General features: G+C 30.1%; 5 protein-coding genes across 12 annotated transcripts in view; 1 reads left to right on the plus strand and 4 right to left on the minus strand.

The window, feature by feature from the left end:
- Positions 1 to 2,655: 2,655 nt before the first annotated feature.
- L(3)72ab (U5 small nuclear ribonucleoprotein l(3)72Ab) lies at positions 2,656 to 10,720 on the minus strand. Of its 2 annotated transcripts, XM_078178498.1 has the most exons (7): positions 10,574 to 10,720; positions 10,445 to 10,498; positions 10,118 to 10,281; positions 8,836 to 9,355; positions 8,505 to 8,751; positions 8,082 to 8,409; positions 2,656 to 7,988 (listed from the first exon to the last, which is right to left on the minus strand). In XM_078178498.1, exons 2-7 carry the CDS (start codon positions 10,487 to 10,489, stop codon positions 2,888 to 2,890), a joined length of 6,405 nt encoding a protein of 2,134 aa, XP_078034624.1. In that variant the 5' UTR covers positions 10,490 to 10,498; positions 10,574 to 10,720; the 3' UTR covers positions 2,656 to 2,887. The 2 variants fall into 2 exon arrangements, with proteins under 2 accessions (XP_078034624.1, XP_078034625.1); XM_078178499.1 differs by lacking the exons at positions 10,118 to 10,281; positions 10,445 to 10,498; positions 10,574 to 10,720 and having other exon boundaries at positions 8,836 to 9,197; positions 9,274 to 9,355.
- Positions 10,721 to 11,066: 346 nt separating this feature from the next.
- On the minus strand, positions 11,067 to 15,660 carry LOC144469318 (uncharacterized). 3 transcript variants are annotated; one of them, XM_078179443.1, is made up of 3 exons: positions 15,578 to 15,660; positions 13,371 to 13,699; positions 11,067 to 12,670 (listed from the first exon to the last, which is right to left on the minus strand). In XM_078179443.1, exons 2-3 carry the CDS (start codon positions 13,446 to 13,448, stop codon positions 11,597 to 11,599), a joined length of 1,152 nt encoding a protein of 383 aa, XP_078035569.1. In that variant the 5' UTR covers positions 13,449 to 13,699; positions 15,578 to 15,660; the 3' UTR covers positions 11,067 to 11,596. The 3 variants fall into 3 exon arrangements, with proteins under 3 accessions (XP_078035569.1, XP_078035570.1, XP_078035571.1); XM_078179444.1 differs by having other exon boundaries at positions 15,476 to 15,602; XM_078179445.1 differs by lacking the exon at positions 15,578 to 15,660 and having other exon boundaries at positions 13,371 to 13,712.
- On the plus strand, positions 15,197 to 18,608 carry Ecd (ecdysoneless cell cycle regulator). 4 transcript variants are annotated; one of them, XM_078179440.1, is made up of 6 exons: positions 15,197 to 15,333; positions 16,118 to 16,384; positions 16,466 to 16,959; positions 17,033 to 17,531; positions 17,608 to 17,806; positions 17,880 to 18,607. In XM_078179440.1, the coding sequence occupies exons 2-6, from the start codon at positions 16,129 to 16,131 to the stop codon at positions 18,292 to 18,294; spliced, it is 1,863 nt and encodes a 620-aa protein (XP_078035566.1). In that variant the 5' UTR covers positions 15,197 to 15,333; positions 16,118 to 16,128; the 3' UTR covers positions 18,295 to 18,607. The 4 variants fall into 4 exon arrangements, with proteins under 4 accessions (XP_078035566.1, XP_078035564.1, XP_078035563.1 ...); XM_078179438.1 differs by lacking the exon at positions 15,197 to 15,333 and adding an exon at positions 15,674 to 15,893 and having other exon boundaries at positions 16,122 to 16,384; XM_078179437.1 differs by lacking the exon at positions 15,197 to 15,333 and adding an exon at positions 15,674 to 15,888.
- A 54-nt stretch (positions 18,609 to 18,662) lies between these two features.
- Positions 18,663 to 23,121, minus strand: LOC144469317 (tether containing UBX domain for GLUT4). Of its 2 annotated transcripts, XM_078179442.1 has the most exons (8): positions 23,025 to 23,121; positions 22,633 to 22,780; positions 22,490 to 22,545; positions 22,154 to 22,403; positions 20,678 to 21,022; positions 19,565 to 19,922; positions 18,957 to 19,122; positions 18,663 to 18,890 (listed from the first exon to the last, which is right to left on the minus strand). In XM_078179442.1, the coding sequence occupies exons 2-8, from the start codon at positions 22,714 to 22,716 to the stop codon at positions 18,740 to 18,742; spliced, it is 1,410 nt and encodes a 469-aa protein (XP_078035568.1). In that variant the 5' UTR covers positions 22,717 to 22,780; positions 23,025 to 23,121; the 3' UTR covers positions 18,663 to 18,739. The 2 variants fall into 2 exon arrangements, with proteins under 2 accessions (XP_078035568.1, XP_078035567.1); XM_078179441.1 differs by lacking the exon at positions 23,025 to 23,121 and having other exon boundaries at positions 22,633 to 22,994.
- A 121-nt stretch (positions 23,122 to 23,242) lies between these two features.
- Positions 23,243 to 23,510, minus strand: part of LOC144469315 (dynein beta chain, ciliary-like) — a 51,306-nt gene continuing 51,038 nt past the window's right edge. The window contains exon 58 of the mRNA XM_078179423.1: positions 23,243 to 23,336. The gene's annotated coding sequence lies outside the window, so the exon portion shown is untranslated. The remainder of the gene's footprint in view (positions 23,337 to 23,510) is intronic.

Consider the following 23,510-nt stretch of genomic DNA (forward strand, 5'->3'; position numbering starts at 1 on the left):
GAAAATTCGTTAATGTTTATTAGTATTTAAAAGGTTTATAAACTTCCTCTTTTCAAATTGTCCAGTTGGAGAAATTTTATTATACCCTTATCGATTGACGAAAAACTAAAACCGTTCAGTTGACGGGAATACACAATTTTGTGAACGTGAAATTTTCTAAACATCAAATTAAACAATGACAGAACGATGACCTCGACTATTGTTGAGGATTATATGGCGAGGGTTTATGCCGAAAGCCATGTGCTCTGGGTCTTGGGTAACTACAGCGTGGGTCTTTCACCCGTATTTTCGAGAAACGGTATTACTGATGGTTCCAAGACACAATGCACGTAGCTGCATTGTTTTGCTATAAACGTCTATATATCTTTTGGTTCCACGGCGCGATCAGGTATGCAGGGACTAGCGGGTTTAAGTACGCGGGGTTCTTAGCGCAGCATTATTTTCAGATGACAGCGTTCGCGACTACTTCTTCTAGGTCCCTGATTTGGACAACACTGACGACGTCTTGGAGGGTATGTGTATGATATATACCTGGAAGTAGCATCTGCAGCTGCTGAGCATATAAACAATTTTTAAATAGAGATGGACTTTAATTGTACTGGACCTGTCTCCTTCTACTGGATACGAAGTGGTTGATGTGTTCTTAGTCCGCACTTCTTAAAGTGCCCGGGCCCATGGTCCCTGGTCATTATACCTTGTTACCTGGTATACCGTTATACCCTCAGGCCTTCATGAAAAGTATACGTTCAATATTGATGAACACAATTTTACATAAAACCTTGAAATTAATTATAGAAAAGAAATACGGTACTATCTCAAAATTGAGGAGAACTTGTTCATATTTTAGCATGATGGTATAGCTCTTCACTCAGTTAGAATATTAAAAAAGGTGAAATAAAAGTATGTTAATAAGTTTGCCCCCCGTAAAATTTAATATTAATAATTAAATAACTGTTTTGTATTTTTAATAGCGTAGAAGTAATCTACTTTTATACAGTATATATAACTGAAGTACATCACAAACGCATAATTTATTTTTTGTAGTTATAAATATAATTTCCTTTAATTCTTATAAATATTATCTTGCTCATAATTATTTTTAAAAAAGAAGTATAGGTATTCTTTAATTATTGATAGTCATTGTATATGCGTGACTGTTTAGTACGTAATATTTACATAAAATAAAATTACACTTTGAATTGATAAATATTTACATAATCACTCAACAGAATAATTTTTGATTCAAATTTCGTAAGTAAATTTTAATTTTGATCTGTTGATTGAATTTTTCAATTTTCAATAGTAGACAAGATAAGAACACGAATCATTTTAACTGTTTTATAGTTGAAAGTTTTAGATAATTTTATGTAAGTATAACTTTTAACAGAGACAGTGTATCTTAAAACCGTCAATGCTGTAGTAACTAGTTTGTGCGAAAATTTATTTTTCCAATGGTTGTCAGTTCTAAATTGTTTGTTTCAAACAAATAGAATACTTATTGTTTTCCAGCTTTGTGCATAAAAGGTACAAAAAACTCTCTCTGTATACCAAATACGTATTACTTGTTAAGCATATTGTAAGCAATTCACAATATATGATTCATGTTTGCAATTATTACTATCAACGAAGATTTCTTATCGGAATCGGTGTGGAGTTCTTCATTTAGTTCTTTCTTTAAAAAATGATTTTTCTGACATGTGTACACTTATTGTTAGATAACATTTGTTTGACTAGTATAATTGTAATATAATATTCTTTTGTACTCTATTAAATGTAACCATAAAAATAAATGTATCACTTGCAAGGATCTCATATGTACATATAGTAGTAGATTGTCATGTATAAAGTATCAAAGTATATTACTCTTTTTAATACCTATACTTTGAAACATTTTTATCAATCAAATTAATTATTTTAAAGATCGAAAGCTAGCCTTTGGCAACTTAATCTTACTTGAAGATAAAGTTTATCTTACTCTCCGTTAATGTGATTATCAGCAATGACACTATGTGGTCAAAATGTAATACATAAATGAACCATTCGTTAATGAAGTAATTTGTTGAAGAATATGTTACTTTCAATGAAACTTATTTAAGTAATAAACTTTGTTGAAAAAAATTGTACTTGCTTAAAGGCATTGCTAAAAATCGATTATTTTGTATGTATCGGCCTGATAAAATTTTACAGTTAATAAATGTGATGTTTTGATATAAATTTTAAACTGAAATAATTGTTCAACAAACATATACCTATACATGTACTATGAAATAGGATTAGCAATATAAAAAGTTTCAAAGAATTTGATCGCGAATACTTAATTCGGCACAGGTAATATGCATATTTTTCTTATTCGTATTACAAATAGTATGAAGAATATGACTTTCTAAATTAACATTTCGCATCAATTTGAGTGTACTCTTTATTTACATGAAAACTGTATTTACAAATATTATAAAGATAAAGTAGTAATTATTGACTACATACACCTTTGTTTACTGTTTTTCTAAAGATTTGCACTTGCACAATTAACACATGTATTTTAAAATTAATGATATTCTTAAATACACATTTCTGATGTTGTAACTAAAATTATACATTCTTTGTTTTCAAAATTTGCTTTTCAAATGTAATGATTAGTAATAATAACACAGTAAATTGTGAAAAAGAATGTGTATTGATTCTGCTTACAAATGGTGAAAAATAACTACTTTTTACCTAAATAATTGGTTGTATTTATTATATTATCGTCTACTCTCAATATATATGCTGTCACTAATGTTGTTACATTTATAATTAATTATAAAACTATGTCAATTATGTCAAAAATCAAGAAAATTACTTCGGGCATTGTAATGACACAGTAGTCGAAATACATGAGTTTAGATTTTTAATCTGACTCTGATTCTGAACTTGCATCCGACTCGTATTCTCCTATATTTATTGTGAATTTATATTCCTGATCGCATCCTAAGTAAGCATCGCTCATAAAATACAAAGTATAGGAATGTTGTCCAGGAGCAGGTGCTACAAAATCAAGTTTAACCTTTGCTTTTTGTTGAAGTGTTAATCTCTTTATAGACAGCAAAGAATTAGTTTTTGGATCACCAATAACCACCCACCATCCCTCTTCACGCTTCTGTGGAAAGAATGGTGCAACGACTGGTCCCGTAACTTCATCTTCTCTTTCAAGCTGAACAATAACATTCACTGTGCCACCACTGCGTAATTTATCTTTGTCTTGAACTTCATAGGACATTTCTATATTAGGATAACGATTACAGAATTTGGCAACATCTGCCATTTGTGTTTCAGACAATTGTAGAAGACGATTCCTATCATCGTCCTCTAGTTCCATTACATCAAATACAGTTTCTACTCCCTTATCAGTGCAACGTTTAATTGTCTCAGAAGTAAAGTGTGGCAATTGTTTTAAATAAGAGTCTTTAGACCACATTGCTTGGGTGACCATTTGTGCCAGTTCCATAGCTGCAACTGCGGGTGCCAACCAACCAGATGAACTAAGAACATCAACACAAGCTTGTATTAATCTAACAGCTTTGCTTAAGACCAATTCCGTATCTTTTTGGAGTTCTGGACCAAGTTGTATGCGAGACAAATGAGCCTGCAACAGAAGTTGTGCTTTTACATGAGGATCCGCCATTCTCGTGGCTTGTGGAGCATGTGGAAGCCGTGCTGCCAAGCTTCTTAACAAATTTTCTTCCCGCTGTCTAACTGGTACTGTTTCATATTCTGCAGCTGCTGAAATAATTTCCAGTAAGCCTCTGATTTTGGTTTTATTATTTAGAGAAAGGCTGAATAATTCAATCGTTGCGTAATTGATATAATAATAAGCTGCAATCATTCCAAGATTTAGAGGCAAAGTGTCCATTTCATCTTCTACAGCAACACATTTAGCTTGTTCCAAATCACTTAAAGTACTTTCAACTAATTCAGATAAATGATCAGATAAGTGTCTATGTGTAACACCTTGCAATCCGTAATAATTAGGATTTTGTGTAAGTCGTCTATATAAGAAGGTCCATGTAAGGTAGTCAACTGCATCCTGTTTATTTTCAATCGTTTTTGTTACTATCTCCGCATTAAAGTGATCGTGCAATCTATGATCTAAATGGCTTTCTACAGGCAAAGGTTCATTCAAAAATTTCTTGAAGAAATCTTTCTTTGAACTCTGACAAAGAAGAACACATTTCGCGTCATCATCCTCTAATGGGCGATTTGCTCGAGCTACCATTTGCAGGACATCCGTAATAGGATAATCTTCGTAGGCATGTGTCTTTCCATTGTAGCACTGAGTATCCATTACAACTACAAGATGACAGTTTATAGACAAATCCCAACAAAGATCTCTTGTAACAATAGCTATTTGGATAGCGCCACTATCAAACAGTTGTTCAACTAGGCGTCGATCATCCGCAGATAATCCTTCATGAAGATAAGCAGCTCCTTGTGAAAGTGTTTCTTTTAATGTCTTATCAGTCATCCTATCTAAGAATGGTTTAATATCCGCTTCTTCTGCGTGGAAGAATCGAGAAGGTTGACCTTCTGCTGCAGTAAAAGTCAATAAATCAATGGCTGTTAATCTAGCTTGACGGCGGGTAGGCACAAAAACAATAACTGGCTTATGAGAAGCATAACGCAGTATCGCATTGTACACTGGTTTTGCCATAGCAGCCAATCTTGATGCATTATGAGTAATATTTATTCCTTGTACATGCAACTCTAAAGGTACAGGTCTAACAGACGGGTGGAAATTGAAAGTTGCTGCGGCGGGTGCACCTAACCATTGAGCTACGTCTTTAGCATCTGCTAGTGAAGCTGATAATGCAATGATTCTAGTTGGTTTATCCAACTGAGAAGATATGTAACGAGCCCTCGAACATGCTATTTCTAATACAGGCCCTTCTTCGCCACCAATCAACTGAAGCTCATCAACAATAAAAAGTTGAATATTTTGCACATTCTTTCTCTGTTTCCATCTTCGTGATAGGACGTCCCATTTATCTGCTGTTGTGATTATAATTTGTCCTTTTGCAAGCAACTTAAGATCCGTTCCTGTTTCACCAGTCAGTAAAACTACTTTTCTTCCCAAAAGTTGACTGAACTTTACCGACCAATCAGCATAAACTAATTCTGCTAATGCTTCCTTGCTAACCATGTACACGCATCTACCTTCCGAGTTCTGAACGAGTAAACGTAACACCGCAAATTCAGCTACTGTTGTCTTTCCTGAGCCTGTAGGTGCTCCGACAAAAACATTGTCATCTGAATTATAAACAGCATTGAATACTTGTGTTTGAATTGGATTAAATTGCGGAAATTTATCAGTATAGATACTTTCAAATTTGGAATTACGTAATGCGGTAATTGGAAGCGGTTGTAAATCCAGCAATTCAGTCGGTGGTAAATTCTTTTCTGGAAGAATCAAATGACGAAAACTGACAGGCAATTGAGTTTCTGCTCCAATCCATCTATCAGATACAACCCGTAAGAAGTATTGCGGTGGTAGGGGCTCAAACACAGGTACGAAAAATTTGATCAAGTGTTCGTCTATTGCGTATTTTGCTTTCAATAGAAAATATTCGTGATGAAGTATTACTTCGGAATCTACGTCTTCAACTAAAATCCAAAATGCCTCTGAAGCACCATGTACCTTTTCATCCCACTGAAAATCGGGTGTAATAGTTAGTTCTACTCTTAGTGTAGATCGCGTTATCGGTTGAATATGTGTCGACAATTCTAACTTCGGAAACTGATGAATGTATTTATGAATAGTTTTGCCCAACTTCGGTACACGAATTAATTCTCCAATTTCATTTGGTCCGAGATCATATAATCTTTCCCATGGAAAATTCTTCTTTTCTATCTTTTTAACAATTTCTTCCGGCATTTTACGGAATTGTCTCAGAGGGGACATTGACTGCCACATCCTTCTATCTATCATTTTGCACAATGACAAACATTTATCAGCTAGTTGTGCCCACCCACGGAACAAAACGATTTCAAAAATTGCTCTCATTAATCTTGATGCAGACTGTGTAACAAAGACCATATCTGACATAAGCGCAAATCCTTCCAGCTTTAGCTGAGAAATGTATGCTTGTAAAAGTACATTAACTTTTGCACTTGGTTCTTCTATGCTTTCTTTCACTGGAATAGGTACTCTTTCCATCAACTTCTGTAATTCCAATTTTTCTTCTTCTCGAACATTTATATGCTTAAATTCGCCAGATAATGAAAACACTCGGAACAATTCAATTTCGCTTAATGTACGTTTTAATAACTGATTGTACGTAGACATTGTGTCATGCGTGCAGTAATAATGTGATGCTATGCGTCCCAATTCAGTGGCTTGGAAATTTCCTGATTTACGATCATATTTAATTAGACCACTGCGGTCCAATCCTACTGCTGCAGAATGAATAAGATCTGCTCTGTGCAATTCAAGTAATGGATCATCTTTTAACTTATCATGGCTTATACCATATAGATTTGGACAACGAAGCATTCTTATGTACAAATAAGTATATCCCAACCAAGTAACAGCATCTCTAATGTTTTGTATAGTACCCAAAACTATTTCAGCATTTAGCATGTCTGACATTTTACTGATTAACTGTGACTCGATGGGCAGTTGCTGATTCAGGAGAGATAAATAATACTGAAGTTCACTGTGATTTGTGATAAGAATGCCTTCACCTTTCGTGTCGTATTGCGGGCGACCAGCTCTGCCTAGCATTTGGAGTACATCTAGAGCACCTAATTCAACCCATCTACCTTTTTCTGGATTATAAACCTGAGTTCCTTTAATAATAACTGTATGTGCTGGTAAATTAACTCCCCAAGCTAACGTTGCAGTGGATACTAGAACTTGTATATGTTTATCAGCAAAAAGATCCTCAACTAGTGTTCGATCTACTCTTGTCATACCTGCATGATGAATAGCAAATCCATAAGGTAACAAATCTTTAAGTTCTTGATTTTTTACTTGTTCAGCTTCTGTCCGTAACACCTCCATAGATGCGGATCCTTCTCTAAGGAATTGCCCCAATGTATCTTTTTCCAAACACATATCTCTAATAGCACGTGCTGTTTTTCCTGTTTCTTTTCGCGAATGTACAAAAATTAGAACTTGATTTCTACCTGCATGTTCCATTGTTTTCTCATAGACAATTTCATTCATTACTTGAAATCGTTTCAGTGCTTTTTTCTCTGTAATACCTATGTATTGTTGTTCCAAAGCAACAGGTCTAAAACTGTTGTCAAAATAAAATAAACCTGTTTCTGGTTTTATACGTAAAAATGTTGCCACATCTTGATAATTAGGTAATGTAGCTGAAAGACCAATCAATCTGACATCTTCCTGTGTTGTTTCAATATTTCTAATTGTTCTAGCCACCAAAGCTTCCAAGACAGGACCTCTTTCATCGTGTAATAAGTGAATTTCATCAATAATGATCAATCTAACCAACGAAGTAAAAGTTTTTTCACCACCTTTTCTTGTTATAATATCCCATTTTTCAGGAGTGCACACTATAACTTGTGTTGCAGCTATTTGTTCCCGTGTTAATTGATGATCACCAGTCAACTCGGACACAGTTAAGTTGTATGTAGATAACCGTTTACCAAATGTTCCAACCATTTCTTGCACCAATGAACGCATTGGCGCAACATAAATTATTTTAAACTCGTCGCTGTTAATTGTACCATCTGCATTTATATGTTTACCAATTTCACGCATCATGCATAAAAGAGCAACATTAGTTTTACCTGCACCTGTTGGTGCGCACAATAGTAAATTTTCATCACTCTCTAATGCTGTTTGATACAAACGGCTTTGAATCCGATTTAATGTTTTAAAACCTTCAAACGCTGGTTGTACGTATTTCGGTAATTGTTCAATGGGATGAAGTTTCTCACTGTCTGAAAACGCTTTTGGCTTCAATGCTGGAACATGAACCTCTTCGTATCTAGAAATAATATGTATAACGTTAAGAAATAACAATAATAACGTTGTTGTTAACTTTCCAAAAATAATTTAAACAAATTTTCGTAATATGTACCCTTTCCGTTGTTTTCTGAAACTCCCATCAGGTAACTGACAGCGTTTATTTGCCATAAAATGACTTCCTTGTGCGAATATAAGATCTTCCAAGTCTATTAGATTTCGTGTACCCTGAACCTGACCTCCAGGACCTCCAGTATCTTCATTTTCTTCTCTTCTTTTGCGTTGTGCTCTTGCTTCCATTGTTTCATCGGCATCATCGTCACCTTTACCTGTATCTAATTGTCGCAGAATTTTTGCTAATATAGGTTCATCGTTCATTTTATTTCGAATTTTTTGCCGCTCCGATTCGGACTGTGATGATGCCAACATAGTGCAGTAGGCAACTGTAATTAATAAAATGAAACAAATTAGTCACGTATTGTAATAAATTTGATACTATTTATGAAAAAGTTAATATTTTATTATAAACATTTCTTACTTGTATGTCTATATTTTTTCAGTTGTTTGATAAAATCAAAACAATCATAGCCCAATAAAAGTACTAATTGATTTTCGCAGTCACGATCATCACCGGCATCTTTCAAAACTGCTAATACTTCTGCAGCTCTTGCTTGTGAAACCATTGCATCATCATAAATCCTGCTCAATCTTCTTTGCAACCAATATGCATCTATATCTAGTGGATGCAGTGGTTTTTCTTTTTTCATTTCTTCAGCACTGCCTAACTGAAAGTATATTCAATCAAATAAATTCAGATTTCTATTTTTGAGTTTCTTTGTAAAAATGATAATAATGTATTTTATAGTTACATTTTCTGCATGAATAGCTCTATCATCATTAGCTTCTTCACCTTCATCGCCCTCATCATCATTTTCTCTTATCTCCCCATAAACATCTTCATCATCTTCTTCACTACTTTCTTCGAATTGTACGTTAATTCCATATGTTTCATCAATGTTCTCTTCATTAGTAGTGTTTTTCTCATCACTCCCAAAATCCGTTATTTTTTTCCCAAGGTTTACTAGCAGAGCAAATCTTTCTTCAGCTAACATACCTAACAGCAATTCGGTCTCCTTCTTTTTCTCTTTTTCTTTAAGTTTGTCATTTTTCAATACTGCTAGTACTTCATCAGCAGCACCACATAAGATATCTCGTGGTTGATCTCCTAAAGCTTCTTGAATAAAACTTAGTAAAACTTCATATGTTTGTCGTGTCTCTTGTGTTTTTGGACGGTAAACGATACCAACCATTTCATCTACTCCTTCAGATAGCAATGTCGCACCCTTCATTCTTGCAAAATCATACTGTGCTTCATCCCGCTTCTGACGCCTATTAAATACAAAAATTTACTTTAGTCATTGTGTACTGTTCAAGTTAAATTGACCTAAAATGGAAATTTATTTATAATCAATAATTTTATTTATTTAGAATGTATTAACTTTTATTAAAAGTATATGAAGAATATGTTCTCAAATTAAATTTTTATATACTTTTAAACAAAAGATCCTTATACACTAAACTTTCTTACAATATGGCATTCTGGAAACACAGTTTTGATATAACACTACCAAATTGTGACAAATCTCCTGTAATATCATTTTAACACAGTTAATCCAATTTTATAACATGGTCCTTAAATAAGTTACTAACAAAAAACACATTCTCATAATTTGCATTATTTCTGTTTCATTTAATACGATTTTAATACAAAATAAAATAAATGAACCATGTTATTGTAAGTGCATTAACCATACTTACTTTGATTATTGTCACAGTATTTTTAAACTGCTTTCATCTACGTATGAACATCTGTAGAAATATGTATCTAAGATATATCTGTTAAGTCTACATAAAGTGACTAATCTTTATAGCATATAGTTTGTTTAAATGGTTCATAGCAATATTCCAAAGCATGTGTGTATGGTTGTAATATATCATTATTTATATATTAAGAACATTTAATCTTTATCTTTACATGAAATTGACCCAAATACTGTAGGTATAATAAGAACTTGAACGATGTGTAAGATTGACATATATACATATATCTCATTGTAGTATTGAAAGTTGATTCAAAACTTCAATATTTACTTGACTTTTCGTTCTTCTGCTTTTCCTGGCTTAGTACGTTGTGCTCTATCACCCATTCGTGTTCCATCAAGTTTTCCCACAAGGGACATAACCTCGCCGGTAGCTTCATCTCTACTACGTCGTTCTATTAATCTTACATCGGCTTGTAAAACAAGATTAGAGTTCTGAAAAAGCAATCACATACAACATATGCAATGTAGAATGACATAATTAATAACAGTAATAGTGATTCATTTACTACTGTATTGAATACAATAACGCGAAATATGTTAACACATCGAATGGATTCAAATACTTTAATGTAAAGATATATGCAATCATACTTACAGCTTTATATTCATATTGCAATTGCCTCGCTGCAGCATCAGCCATGATCGCTTTCTGTACACAGAAAATTAGCTATAAAACTTATGAAAAAAGTAATTTCCCATATATGTATATCTGAAATTATTTTACCTTTCCATAAAAGTTCAACACAAATAATATGCAGCGTCTCCTAAATTTTGCACTCGATTGTATACTTTCATAAGTATTATGTTTCCATTTGTTTATACGCTACAGTGTACTAAACACTTACGAAGGAGCATATAAATGTAACATGTAACTGCATGTAATATCCATGAATACAATATGTACACAGAGCTGACATCGAGCATATTTTATCAATATTTTATGTATAGTATAGTTTTAAAGCTGCCTTCATGGTATATGCACTTGTGTACGCATGCGTACTTAATCTTAGACGAACGCATTAATTGAACTGTAGCATATAGAATATATTTCCCTATTTGAAAAAATATCGTGAAAAGAAATTTTATAGACTTAACAAAATTATGCAATTTGAAACACTGTTATATACTACAAACATTATATCAATAAAAAGTTTCATCTGTAAAGTAAAAATCACGGGGAATAAGGGTTTCCATTAGTTTAATATTTAATGTAATCATTCAAAGTTCAATGGCTAGCCGGGATAAAACTACTAACGTTCATGGTTACATATACACATATGAAATAAACGTGAATGCGAAAAATCAAATGATATATATATTTAAACAGTTTATAATTACTTTCGTATAAATTAGTGCGATGCGCGTATTTATAAGGAAAAAGATCGAAGAAAAACACATGTTTCTACACAAAATATTGAACTGCTAAAGATATAGCTTTTCAACATCAACAAATAAAAATTTCCACTTCTATTTCAATTATTTCTTTTGCAGTATGTTACTAAATTTTTTATTTATTTTTACATTTTACATTATTACAAATCTACTACTTAATTGACAAAAGAGGAGAAATGTGGCGTTTGTTTAAATTTCGTAACACATGACACAACTTTGTAAATTATTAGATAAAAAATCTGAAGCCTATTATTGACTTGATTCAAAAAGTATTGTAATTTTATAAAAGTACATGAAAATGACAATTCTGGATAATCTGGTTATTACAAAAGTGAGAGAAAATATTTGTATCTAATTAAATCCTAGGAATATAAAATAGCTTTCTGCGATCAACAATGTCTTCCAATAATCGCAAATCTGGTAAAACTGGTGGGAGCTCAATGTGTGTATTAGACCATGTATTTTGAGTAAAAGATTTGGCATAAGGCACTTTCTTGTTACTGTGACTCGGTGTATAATATGATTCTGTTGATGTTGATTGTGGATAGTAAGGATCATATTCTAATTCCCTTGGTATCAATGGTTTTAAAGATAAAGTTAGAGCATAAATAGGTATCTCTGTAGTTGTGTTAGATATAGTAGCACCAATTCCAGTTGAAGATATTTTTGTTCTTTTTTGTATAGAATTCAAAGTTTCTGTATAAGGATTATTTCTATTATTGTCAAAAGACAGTTTTGAAACATGTGAAGGAGTTTTTGTAGTCTGGTTATTACTTGTGTTATTTGGTTGATGTTGCATATTTCCAGGAAATGTATATGTTGGTAATCGCAGAAAATTATGCAATGTAATATTTGTTTTCTTATTGAAATAATCTTCTTGAATAGAGTCTTTCATTTCATTAAATTTATTGTTGTTGTTAAAAATTTGACTTCCTCTAGAAATATTTTTATTTGTCCTCAATTGAATTTGTTGATTCTGAGATTTTTCAATTTGTGGAGATAAAAATTTCATTGTATTGTCTTTGCTGAGATTTGTCTCATTAAAATTTTTTAGAAACCTATGCAAGTTCAATGTAAATCCATGTTGCATAACATTATGTGTTGCTCTTGTTTGCGTGTCTCTTGATGATTGATAAAAGTATTGACAATTACTATCACCCGTTGATCCATTGATGCAAGAAGAATTGTTTTGCTTCTTTTTTATGTTTTCCATATAAAAGGGAATAGTTTCTTCACAGTTAACAAGATGTGCATGATCACATATTAAAGCATCTTGTCGAAAAGCAGTTTCTTCTGGACAACGATACGTAAATTTGTTTCCATATTCATCACAAGTATGATATATCTTACATCTGGCATCAATATCAGCATAAAATCCAGCAGCTTTATCCAAGCAAGAAAAATTTGTTTTAATGGCAGTAACAATTTTCTGTAAAATGTACATAGATAAATATTGCATGATATATGTGCTATTATACTTTAATAATAATTTACTATTATTTTATATTATTATTTGTTATATTTATTACAACGTAGTAGGATTTTTTTAAAGTAAGATACTTAAAATTATAGAAAATGCAATAAATATTCATTTGCTTTAATTTGATTTGAGATTAGTGCATTTCAATTCCTTTTCTATATATTAATGAAAGTATAAAATTAAAAATGCTAATTCACAATTTTTGGAAATATATAAATACTTATTTATGATTGATAAAAATATATATGAACAAAGGAAATATTTAATGTTTTTATAATAAAATTTACACAAATGTGAAGATTTAATAAAATTAATTTTATTAAAAAATCATTAAATACGATAATTATTTATTTTGATATTAATCTTATTAAATAGTAAATACTGAAATTTCCAATAATACAAAATCAGAAAAACTTTAATATGTAACTTTTTATAATTTTAAATTACAGAAGTACATTGTTATACGCATTTTGATATGGAAAGAAAAGTCACGAAAGATACCGAGAGAACTCGTTTTTACTATTATATAAATTAAGAAGAGATAGATTCGAAAATAATAAAAATTGACTTTTTAAGATAATAAATTAATTTATATTTCTGTGACAAATCGTATTGTGTTTGATAAAATTCTATACGTCGTAATACTTACTGATATTTCCGAACTGGTGTATATAGAAAGAAATGTATATAAGAAAGATATTTGAGGTATTCTATTTAAATAAATCATCGTGACAGTAAATTATATTATACATCAAATATAATCTTGCACTAATGTATTGATGTTACTAGTGTACTTTGGGATCTGTGCATTCTTCATTGAGCTAGTTAAAGTGAAAGTGAAGATGAACTTAGAATGCGGATTCGGCCCGTCTCATTCGTCTCCATTCCCCACCATGAATCTCCTTTATGTGTGATTTTTCTTGCATAATGCATTTTTATTTTAATTATACTATTTACGGTTTCTTGAAATTATTGCACCTTTAAGAAATTAAACAATGAGCAACTTAAATATCTAACTAGTATTGCTTAGATGTTTTAAAATTAGTACATTTTATTACTTTGATATTTTAAGCTATACTAATTGGTATTACGTACTTAAACACAGACATACGTTTATTATTTATCCAGGATTCATATTGTAAATATTTCGATTAATTATTATAACTATAATAACAGTACTTCAAAGTAACTTAAATTATCATAGAAAATTGCAACTTTTGTATAATGCAGCAATTTAAATTTTTCTTAATCTATATATTTTATATTGTGGTATAATAATATTTTGTATATTTCTACATATAAATATATGCAAGAACGTAGATTAATAAGAGACTAAAGAGTATTTAAAAAGATTATACTTTGTCATGTATTATTTCACTAAATACAAATACTCGGAATTTTGATTTCTTATATTAAATAAAGTGCAATTTTGCTATTTCATTTCAACCTTGAATAATAAAAAAACATATGTTAAATAGTTTTAGAACAATTTCTTTTCAAAGTTTCCAATATTAATAAAAACAGTATCGTCCGTAAAATTTACTATCATTAGTTAAATTCATTTTATTCGATTAGTCTAACGTAGATATCATATTTCTAAATTACAATCTTTTCTTTTTATGTGTTTCGCTTACAAAACATTTTAACTAAATTCTCAGATTTCATTTCGTCGTTATAATAACTCGTTCAGTATTTCGATTAATTTTATATAGACATTCATTTGTATTTTTTAAATCAAGTGATTTTAACACGTTATATTTAAATAACAGCAAGCGATTTAAATTGGAAATATTGAAAAGCGTGGTAATATTTGAAAAGTGACATGACAGAAAATGATATTTGACAAACATACATATTTTGAGAACTGAATACATTTTATCAATTGAATATATGTCTTTACACATTTAAGACAAAATTTATATATTCATGTATATATATATAAAAATTTCATATAGTAATATGTTTATGTGCATAATTTCTAATTTACTCGATGCTATATTCATAGAGAAACTAGTTACGGACGCATGCGCATTACAAATCAGTTACTGAGAATGCAGCATTGCTTAATTGTGGAGCATCAACCAATCAGAGAAAAGCTGTTTCTGTACCATTCCTCAAATTTCTGAACCCTTTGCCCCTGACAATATGGCGAGGTACAACTATACAATTTTATCAAAGATAAAGCTCATTAAAGCTAATCAATAACATGTATGTATGATGTAACAACGTAACCTATGTATAATATAGGTCATACGTACATACCTGCATTACTGGAAATGTTATCCTATAAAACTATCTTACAAACTTTACTATACATAGAGCATTGTACGAAGAATAATCACGCTTCAACATATGCGTTGCTGGTTTTTATGAAATAGTATAGATTTATACGTAAAGTATACATTGTAAATCGATAAAAATAAATTAAAAAAGTTTAGATAAATGTAGCTTGAAAGAAGGCTAAAACCAGTTCTTGATATAAGTATTCGAACGTTGTATGTTTTCTGAATGAACTCTCTTTTAAACGAAACCATCTAATTTTAAATATTCGTTAATATAAAAACTACATTACGATAAAATACTATAAAATATTTGCCATATGTTCTAAAAAGGTAAGTACATAAAAATAGTATGATCATTTATTATGTAGAGAAATAAGGATTTTAATGTCACTAACTAAATATCTATTAATGAAAGTACTTAATAGCACTGTTTATTTGTAAATTAATGGAACATTCCGTTCATATTACATACTCATCATTTCTGTGTCAGCACTTATATTTAGTCACAATTACATCACTGTAATTGAAATTCAAAATTCAAAGAAGTTTATTATTGACAAAACATCTGACTTACGTCACAAAGCACGCTTCTATAGATTGATGAAAAATACTGTTCCTTCGAACGTTTGTTAAGAAGCAAGAGTTGAGAATAACTGTGTACATTTTGTACTCGGCGGTGTTTGCTTCGGTCAATGTACCAATCAAACATCGTAGCTCTATTTGGTACCTACCTCTTTCGCGCCTTGCGCATTCACTAGGTCAGAAAGTAAGCCATGTGTATGCAGAACTTTAGTTCTGAACAATTTGAAGGAGTTTTAACGTGTCTTGACGCATAGTTGCACTATGATTGTGTTTAAAAAACACTAATTCATTTTAATAAACACAGTTAAGTGTTTTATACATTATTTATAGAAATCTTGGATAATTATATTTTAGAGGAACTTACATAAAAAGCCTTTTTACTTCATTTTTTTTTATTAGTTACCAATGTTTATAAATATATATCTAATATTCATCCTTTTACATTTGTGAATACTGCTTACTGTTTCAAAATAAAAGATAAAATGAAGAATGTGAACAAAAGTTTTAATATTTAATATGCTGAAAATGTTAGGTAGCAAAACTATGGCACATACAAAGATAACTAAAGTAAGAGAAGATGATTTTCTTGAATGCTTCCTATACCCAACAATTTGTTATACACAACCTCCAGAGACAATAACAGAAGAAATACTTTCACAAGAAATTCAAAAATACAATGAAGAAATTGCACCATTTATCGATGGCTATATTTGGCACAGTGACAGTTTAATATTGCGTCCTAGAACAAAGCAAGCATTATTATTAGAAAAGCTGGTAGATAATTCATCAACTGTTGAAGGTGAAGTATTGAATTAAGTTTAAGTATTTCATGGATCTAACAACTATTTTAATGTAATATTTTTATATTTATCTTTTTTAGAATGTGATATATTACCCCATATTTACATATCATTGCACTTTGATGAGGATATAAGCGATGAATGGTTTATCGTATTTCTTATATATAAACTTACACAGAAGTTTGATGGACTAATTGCTAAAGTAGTAGATTCTGATGGAGAATTTTTATTAATTGAGACCGCAAATGTTCTACCTTCATGGGCTAATCCTGAATCATGTGAAAATCGTGTATATATTCATAATGGGGAGTTACATATAGTTCGTGAAAAATATAAGACATTTCTTGACTTATTAAACAACGTACAACAAAATTCATATCTATCTAAAGCATCTGAAACCATACAGAATGCTTTACAAAAACGAATTAATAGTTACCCAAATGAAATTGAGAAAAGACATCACAAAACTAGAGTCTTTCTGCCAGAAAAGGCAGTCTCAATGCTTCATCAAGAACCAAGGCTTGTTGCACCAGCTATTAGAACCATTTGCCATTCTGATCCACTTGAAAGAAAAGTAATAACTCAATATTTTAGCTTAGACCAACATAAATTGTTCTAAATGTTCTAATACGTTGTGTGTATTACAGGTCTGTCGTGCTATGAGATATTTTCCTCCTGAACAGCGAATTATGGTTAATGTAAAAATGACTAAATGTTTATATGCAATGGCAATGCATTGTCGATATACAGGAGATCCACGAACAGGCTGGAATATACCACCAACAAACTGTTCAAAGTACAATGCACATATCCTTGGTGTGAAGATAGCGTGTGGTTTAGAAATGCTAGTTGCTCATGCACATGAACAACGTAGACATAGAGTAAAAGAAACTGTCAATGATTCTGATAAATCAAAAATCAATGAATATGCTCTGAATGCATATTTAGCACGTTTAGAAGCTAGTGGCTACTTTAGAGATCTATTAAAAGGCAGTCAAGAGTATGAGAAGCTTCTAAACACAGCAAAAGATTATTATTTACAACATTTACATTCATTTAATTCTGTTACTAATAATGTTAAAAGTGACGCAGAGAAAGTTTTAGAAGCATGGGAAAGCATACAGTCTAATGATATTGATCTGCATGGTAATTCCTTTATCATTAATATTAATATGATCTTATTAACATTCGATTATTGTTATACTATATATTTCATATATAGTACAAGACGAAGCTGCATTAAGTCCTGCTGATAGTGACAGTTGGTTAAACGTAGATCCAGCACAATTAGAAACATTTTTAAATGAACAATGGGGAAATGTTAAAAATAAAAATCAGAAGCAAGAACCACTAAGTCTTCGGGAGAAAGTACAATCGTTTTTCAATCACACCAGCGATATTGATGGTGTACAACTTTTAGAGTACGTTATTATTTGCATTTCAAATTCAATTACCTAATTCTTTATACAAATTGTAATTGTTATGTTTTTTTAGGGATCGTTCTGTAGAAGCTGATATGTTGCATGATCCAGAAGATAATGGAAAAATTGAATTTGATTCAGATATATTTGATTCTGCACTGCAAGGTATATTAGATTTAGTTGTTCCAGGAAGTGAAGGAGAGTTTGAAGGAAGCTCAGAAGGGTCTCTCGGTGAAGATGATGAAGATAAAGGTGGTGAAATGGATAAGTATATGCGCCTATTAAATTCAGAATTAAAATCTGAAATGGTTAAAGATGAAAGATTTGAGACAAGATCTGATAGAATAGAAGAAAACTTAATGAAAAGTATTAAAGAAGAAGCAGGTGGTTCAGGACCAGCTGGAAACATTATTGGCGGTCCTGTTCGTCGATTTATGCATTTACAGTTGCAATCACCTACTACTATACCCCCTGATTTACAAAGTTAATGATATCGATTATGAAGTATATTAATAAGTGTTAACACGTCTAAAGTTTCTTTGTTGACCAGTTCAAGATAAACTAAAGCTATCCGTCAGTTGAGAAAAAATATCTATTAATAAATTCTATAAACACAATTATTCATATCTGCATGTAGATATAATATTACAAAATAAGAGTAATTATTATAAAATTATACCACAAAATTATAGTTCCAGAATTATTCTTAAAGTCAACAAATTATACTTCTTTCATTATATATCACACTTTGTATTTTTAGAAATTAACACAACTAACATTCTTTTATACACGCAATTTAGTTTTATGTTAATGTTTAGCTTGTAAAAGTATATTGAATCACATAATTCAGTAATAGTAATGTAAAAATGCATTTATTCATGTATAGTTATGTACATACAAATTAATAAAGAATCCTTATATGATAACATTGTCTCACTTCTTGAATAATAAATTATGCAATTTTGTCGCTTTAGAAGTCATTGATGCTGTAGAGATATTAGCTGTAGGATTAGATTCGCTTTTTGCATTAGTTGAAATAATGTCTTCTCTAATTGTTTCATTTTTTGGATTCAGCATCGACATTCTGAAAAAGTAGATTCGTATAATCAATAAAATCTATTTTGTAATATATAGATTATTGATTGCTTACCTAAATTTGTTAACTTGAATTTCAATTTCTTTAGGATCTACAATTTTTTCTTTAATTTCTGCATTTAAGTGTGATGATCCAGAATAATAGACTATAGCAGAAGGAACCAAATACTCATCAATTAAACGTTTACTAGGATCCAAAATATGTTTCGGAGGTGCAGTAACTATTAAAAAATGAAATAGTTATTATTCATAAAAAAAAGTACAACTATCCTAGAATAGATGTCTTACATGTTAGTACAGATATATTAATGTGTCAAGAGTAATAAATATAAATACAAATATCCTTAAATATAAAGAAAGCAAGAAAAATTCCATTATTTCATCTTAAAATAATTAAATAATAGTCGCATTAAAGGTAATATAATAATCGTAAAATAGTAAAAAAACGAATAATTCTTTGTATCACAGACATTTATCATTACAATATGTAAGCAGAAGAGTAAAAATATTGTAATTGTAAGAATTAACATATTTTATATTACAATTGAAAAAAATTCTATTTATATTATCCACATAAAGTATATTTTTATTATATATTATGTTTCATATATTACGTTGTAATATAAATAAATTATAAAATCGTTAAATAAAAGTTTGACTTACAAATTGTAAAATCACTAATTGGATCATCCAAATATTTTTGTATAAAATCATGTATCATTTGTACTGTTTCCGTTGGCTGGAATATACCTTGAAGCACAAACTGGTCTGGAAACTGTACACGAATTAGTGTTTGGCAGTACTTGTTTAATTTAGTTGACATCACTTTCTCGTGATTTGCTTCGCGTTGGTCATTTGTTAAAAGAGGAGCTTCTTCTAACTCTTCTCTACGACGTTTAGCATCTCGTAGTAATATTTTTGCGTCATTAATGTTTACATCATAGAAACTGTCAGGGAATTCGTCTCTAGATAATGCTTGAACCATAGCCTGATTAAATACCAAAGCATTCCTTTCACCTAACTGTAATGAAAAATTATGAACACTGTTATAACATATAGTACAGAAACTGATATTTAAATGTATGAAGGAATTTTTGTGAGTTACATTATGACTTGTTGTTTTACTTAGTTACTAAATGACAAAAATTACCATCATAGGTAGGAATGTTTTGCATTGTTAATCTGTAATGTATGGAAGGTTTTTATACCTATTTACTAATTTGTAATAACTGTTTGTTAAATCAATATTTTATACTAATCTAATTCCTGTTCTGTTTCTATTACTTTGTCCACAGTTTTCGTGATTTTCTTTTTCTTTTATAAAGGTATTTATATTTGTAATTATCTTGAATGAAAAAAAAGGACAGCTTTTTAGTAACAGTTGCTTTCAAAATAAGATTACTCAAACACTTTAAATGAAAAATAAAATTATTGACTGCGAAACACTATTATAAACGCTATTATATATTATATGTTACTGTTCATTTTCACCATTCTTAGCATTTAAGATTACTCTATAACAGCTCAATAATTTTTTCTTTTTGTCAAAGTCATTTTTAATAATCTTTTTAAGTCAAACTACAATCATTTCTTCAATACTTAAGTGAGTTTCTTCAGCTTTAAAAGTAGCAAAATAAACTACCAAAGTTTAATCATCTATTTCACAATTAAATTGTATTTATTATAATTTTATATTGGATAATAATATTTGATTAAGGTATTCCAACAATGATGATCTTCAATATTCTATATGCATTATATTAAAAAAAAACTTACAAAGTGTATTTCATGGGGATCCATTTCTTCAGCTTTGATGACTATATTACTATCGGTGGGATTACTTGCACTTGTTGACGATGTTAACTCATTTTCTCTTGCTGTAGAAGCTTCACTTTCTTCACTTTTATTAGTATTGACATTCTCCACAACTTCAGACTGCACTATTGTATTAACTTTCATAGATGATTCGATTTTAATATTTTGATTACTTGTTTCAGCATTCTTACAAGTTGAAGTATTTATTTCTTTAGGATTTCGATATAATAATCGTAATACAGCTTTACCATTTGTAAGTCCTAACAACTTTAAAGTTGTTTCCTTCAAAGCTTGTGTTCCGAAAACCTGAAATTTAATACTATAATAGAAGTCATGATTTTGAATGTACACTAAAGAGACATATGTAAGAAGAACATGTGTAATATATATTAAAAAATCAAAAATCTCTGTTTTATAATATGTATATTTAACTCACTTATATGAGCATTAAAAGTATTAAAATACTAATCATATATTGAAAACTACAAAGATTATAATATGAGCCAATTTTATTTAAGAAACTAGACCAGTACTCAACTTAAATATGAATAAAAATACATAAATCAAAGTGTAGCTACATTTTGACAAAAGAAGCTACAATGATTAAGTAGTATAATTTACCTTAATCACAATATATAATAGATCATTATTTTCTTACATTGACATATCAGTGTTTTAGTATTTATAATTTCTGATACATAATGTGATCATAATTTTAGAAATTAAGTACAATTTTTAATATACACATATGAAGAATATATGGCTTTATAAATCTCCAGGTTACAAACAATAACAACGAAGTATAATTTGTTATATTTTATTTTATATTTCAAAATAAGAAGTTACAGAAATGTGTATGTAATAGTGAACGAATGTTGAATTTTTAAAACACATTTTATCCTAGTATTAATAAGTTTGCAATTTTCTAGTACACATTGCAAATGTATTTTATATACACATATTTGTCACAGCTATTTTAAATTATGATTTCTGAGTGAATAATAAGAGAAAAACAAAGGAGTGTATTGAGCTAAAAAGGGATCTAACAATAAATGTAATTGTAAATGAGGAAAGCAGTGGTTAGGCAGTAGAATGAGTAAAACAAAAAGATGATATTAAAAATAAAGAGAGGAAAAAAGGGTGCTTGAAGATTAGGTATAAGTTTTAGTTAATTTACGTTAATTTAAAGATAGTAATAATTTAGATTAAAATGTAAATAATAAAGTATTAAATAACTTTTGCAGACAAAACTAATAAATCAATGTAAGTGAAATTAGATCAATTCTAATAAGATTTTCATTTATATAGTATTGTGAACAAAATTTATAAATTACGAATATATGCATATTGATATTTAATTAACATAGATAAAAATTATGTAAATATACGTGAATAAGAAAAATCATGCAGTAAGTTGAGTAAAAAATATTTTCTTACCTCACGATGAATATATGTTAAAGCTGTTTTATCAAGATCTCGATCAGGATATACTTGTAATAAAAGTTCTGCTAACGTTATATCAGGCGTAAATTCCTTTATTGTTTGTTCGCCAGTTTCTGATTGTAGGCAGATTGTGACAATTGATTTAGGACGTGCTTTAGTACACGGTGCCATTTCTAGTAATGCATTGTTTGGTATTGAAGTGAATCTTAATATTGTATTAATATCTAATACCCGATTACGGTATCTGAAAAGTAAATGAAATATTATAGTTAATTTACGTGTTTTATAATTCTATATTTAATATTAATTAGTTCGGTAGACAATATTTACTTTACATCATAATCATCTACATTATATCCATGCTTTTTGCATATTTCCTCCAAAATCTAAAAATAATAATTTTGGTTGAACATAAGGAATTGGTATTGGTTATATGTGATATGTCACTATTAAAACATTTACAGATAACATACTTGAAAGATTGTAGTATTTGGTGTAACTTTAACATTTTGTCTGCGATTATTTGGCGTAAGTACAGTAACACTTTTTGAAGCCATAATATAAATGTATAAATTTCAACTGTTAATAGAAATCAACATTAGAGATCAGAATCTCTGTTCCCTGTTTCAAACCGGCTCAATTATTGAAAGTCACCAGTGGTGGTATCTTATATGTGAATATTCAATACAATTCAATATCGCTTTAAAATAACAGACATGAAATATAGAGTATAGAGTTACGCTTCACCATTGTAAGCATTTCGACTTCCTTATTGTAAGCATTTTTATCCCCCATTACTTTAATGCGCATTCAACTTCGCGCAGTTGCTTTAGAAAGAGAACGGAGATGATCAAGAGAGACGAACCTAGCGGGCTCTATGATGAGTGTTCACAGGCAGCACGCAGCACGATATTCGATTTGCACTTTTCATCTCGTAAAATTATTAATATTTACCATCTATTTTTATTGTGATGCAAAGTTACGTGAACGCTATAACTTCCAAATTTATATGCCACATTTGCATACATTCAGTTCTATTCTGCATTTACTTTTGAAGTTATTATGCACTTCAATGCAATGCTTAACTGGTTCGTCTAGCATTTTCATTTTAGTTTGTCTTTTCTTTGATTTTTGTTTTTCTTTCTTGCTGCTGCATTAAAACTCGGAAGGTAAATTACTGCAATGCGATTACATTGTTGTAATGCTATTTTAATAAAAAGAGATTAAAAAAGACAAGCCGATTTTAAAAATCTCAAAAAAATTTCCAACTTAAAACCGTGAACGTACTTATTCCTGATATTATCTATAGAGCTATTGTATATGTCAATTAAAATGAAATAGCGATTATTTT

This window comes from Augochlora pura, chromosome 4 (assembly GCF_028453695.1).
Source record: "Augochlora pura isolate Apur16 chromosome 4, APUR_v2.2.1, whole genome shotgun sequence".
Lineage (NCBI taxonomy): Eukaryota > Metazoa > Arthropoda > Insecta > Hymenoptera > Halictidae > Augochlora > Augochlora pura.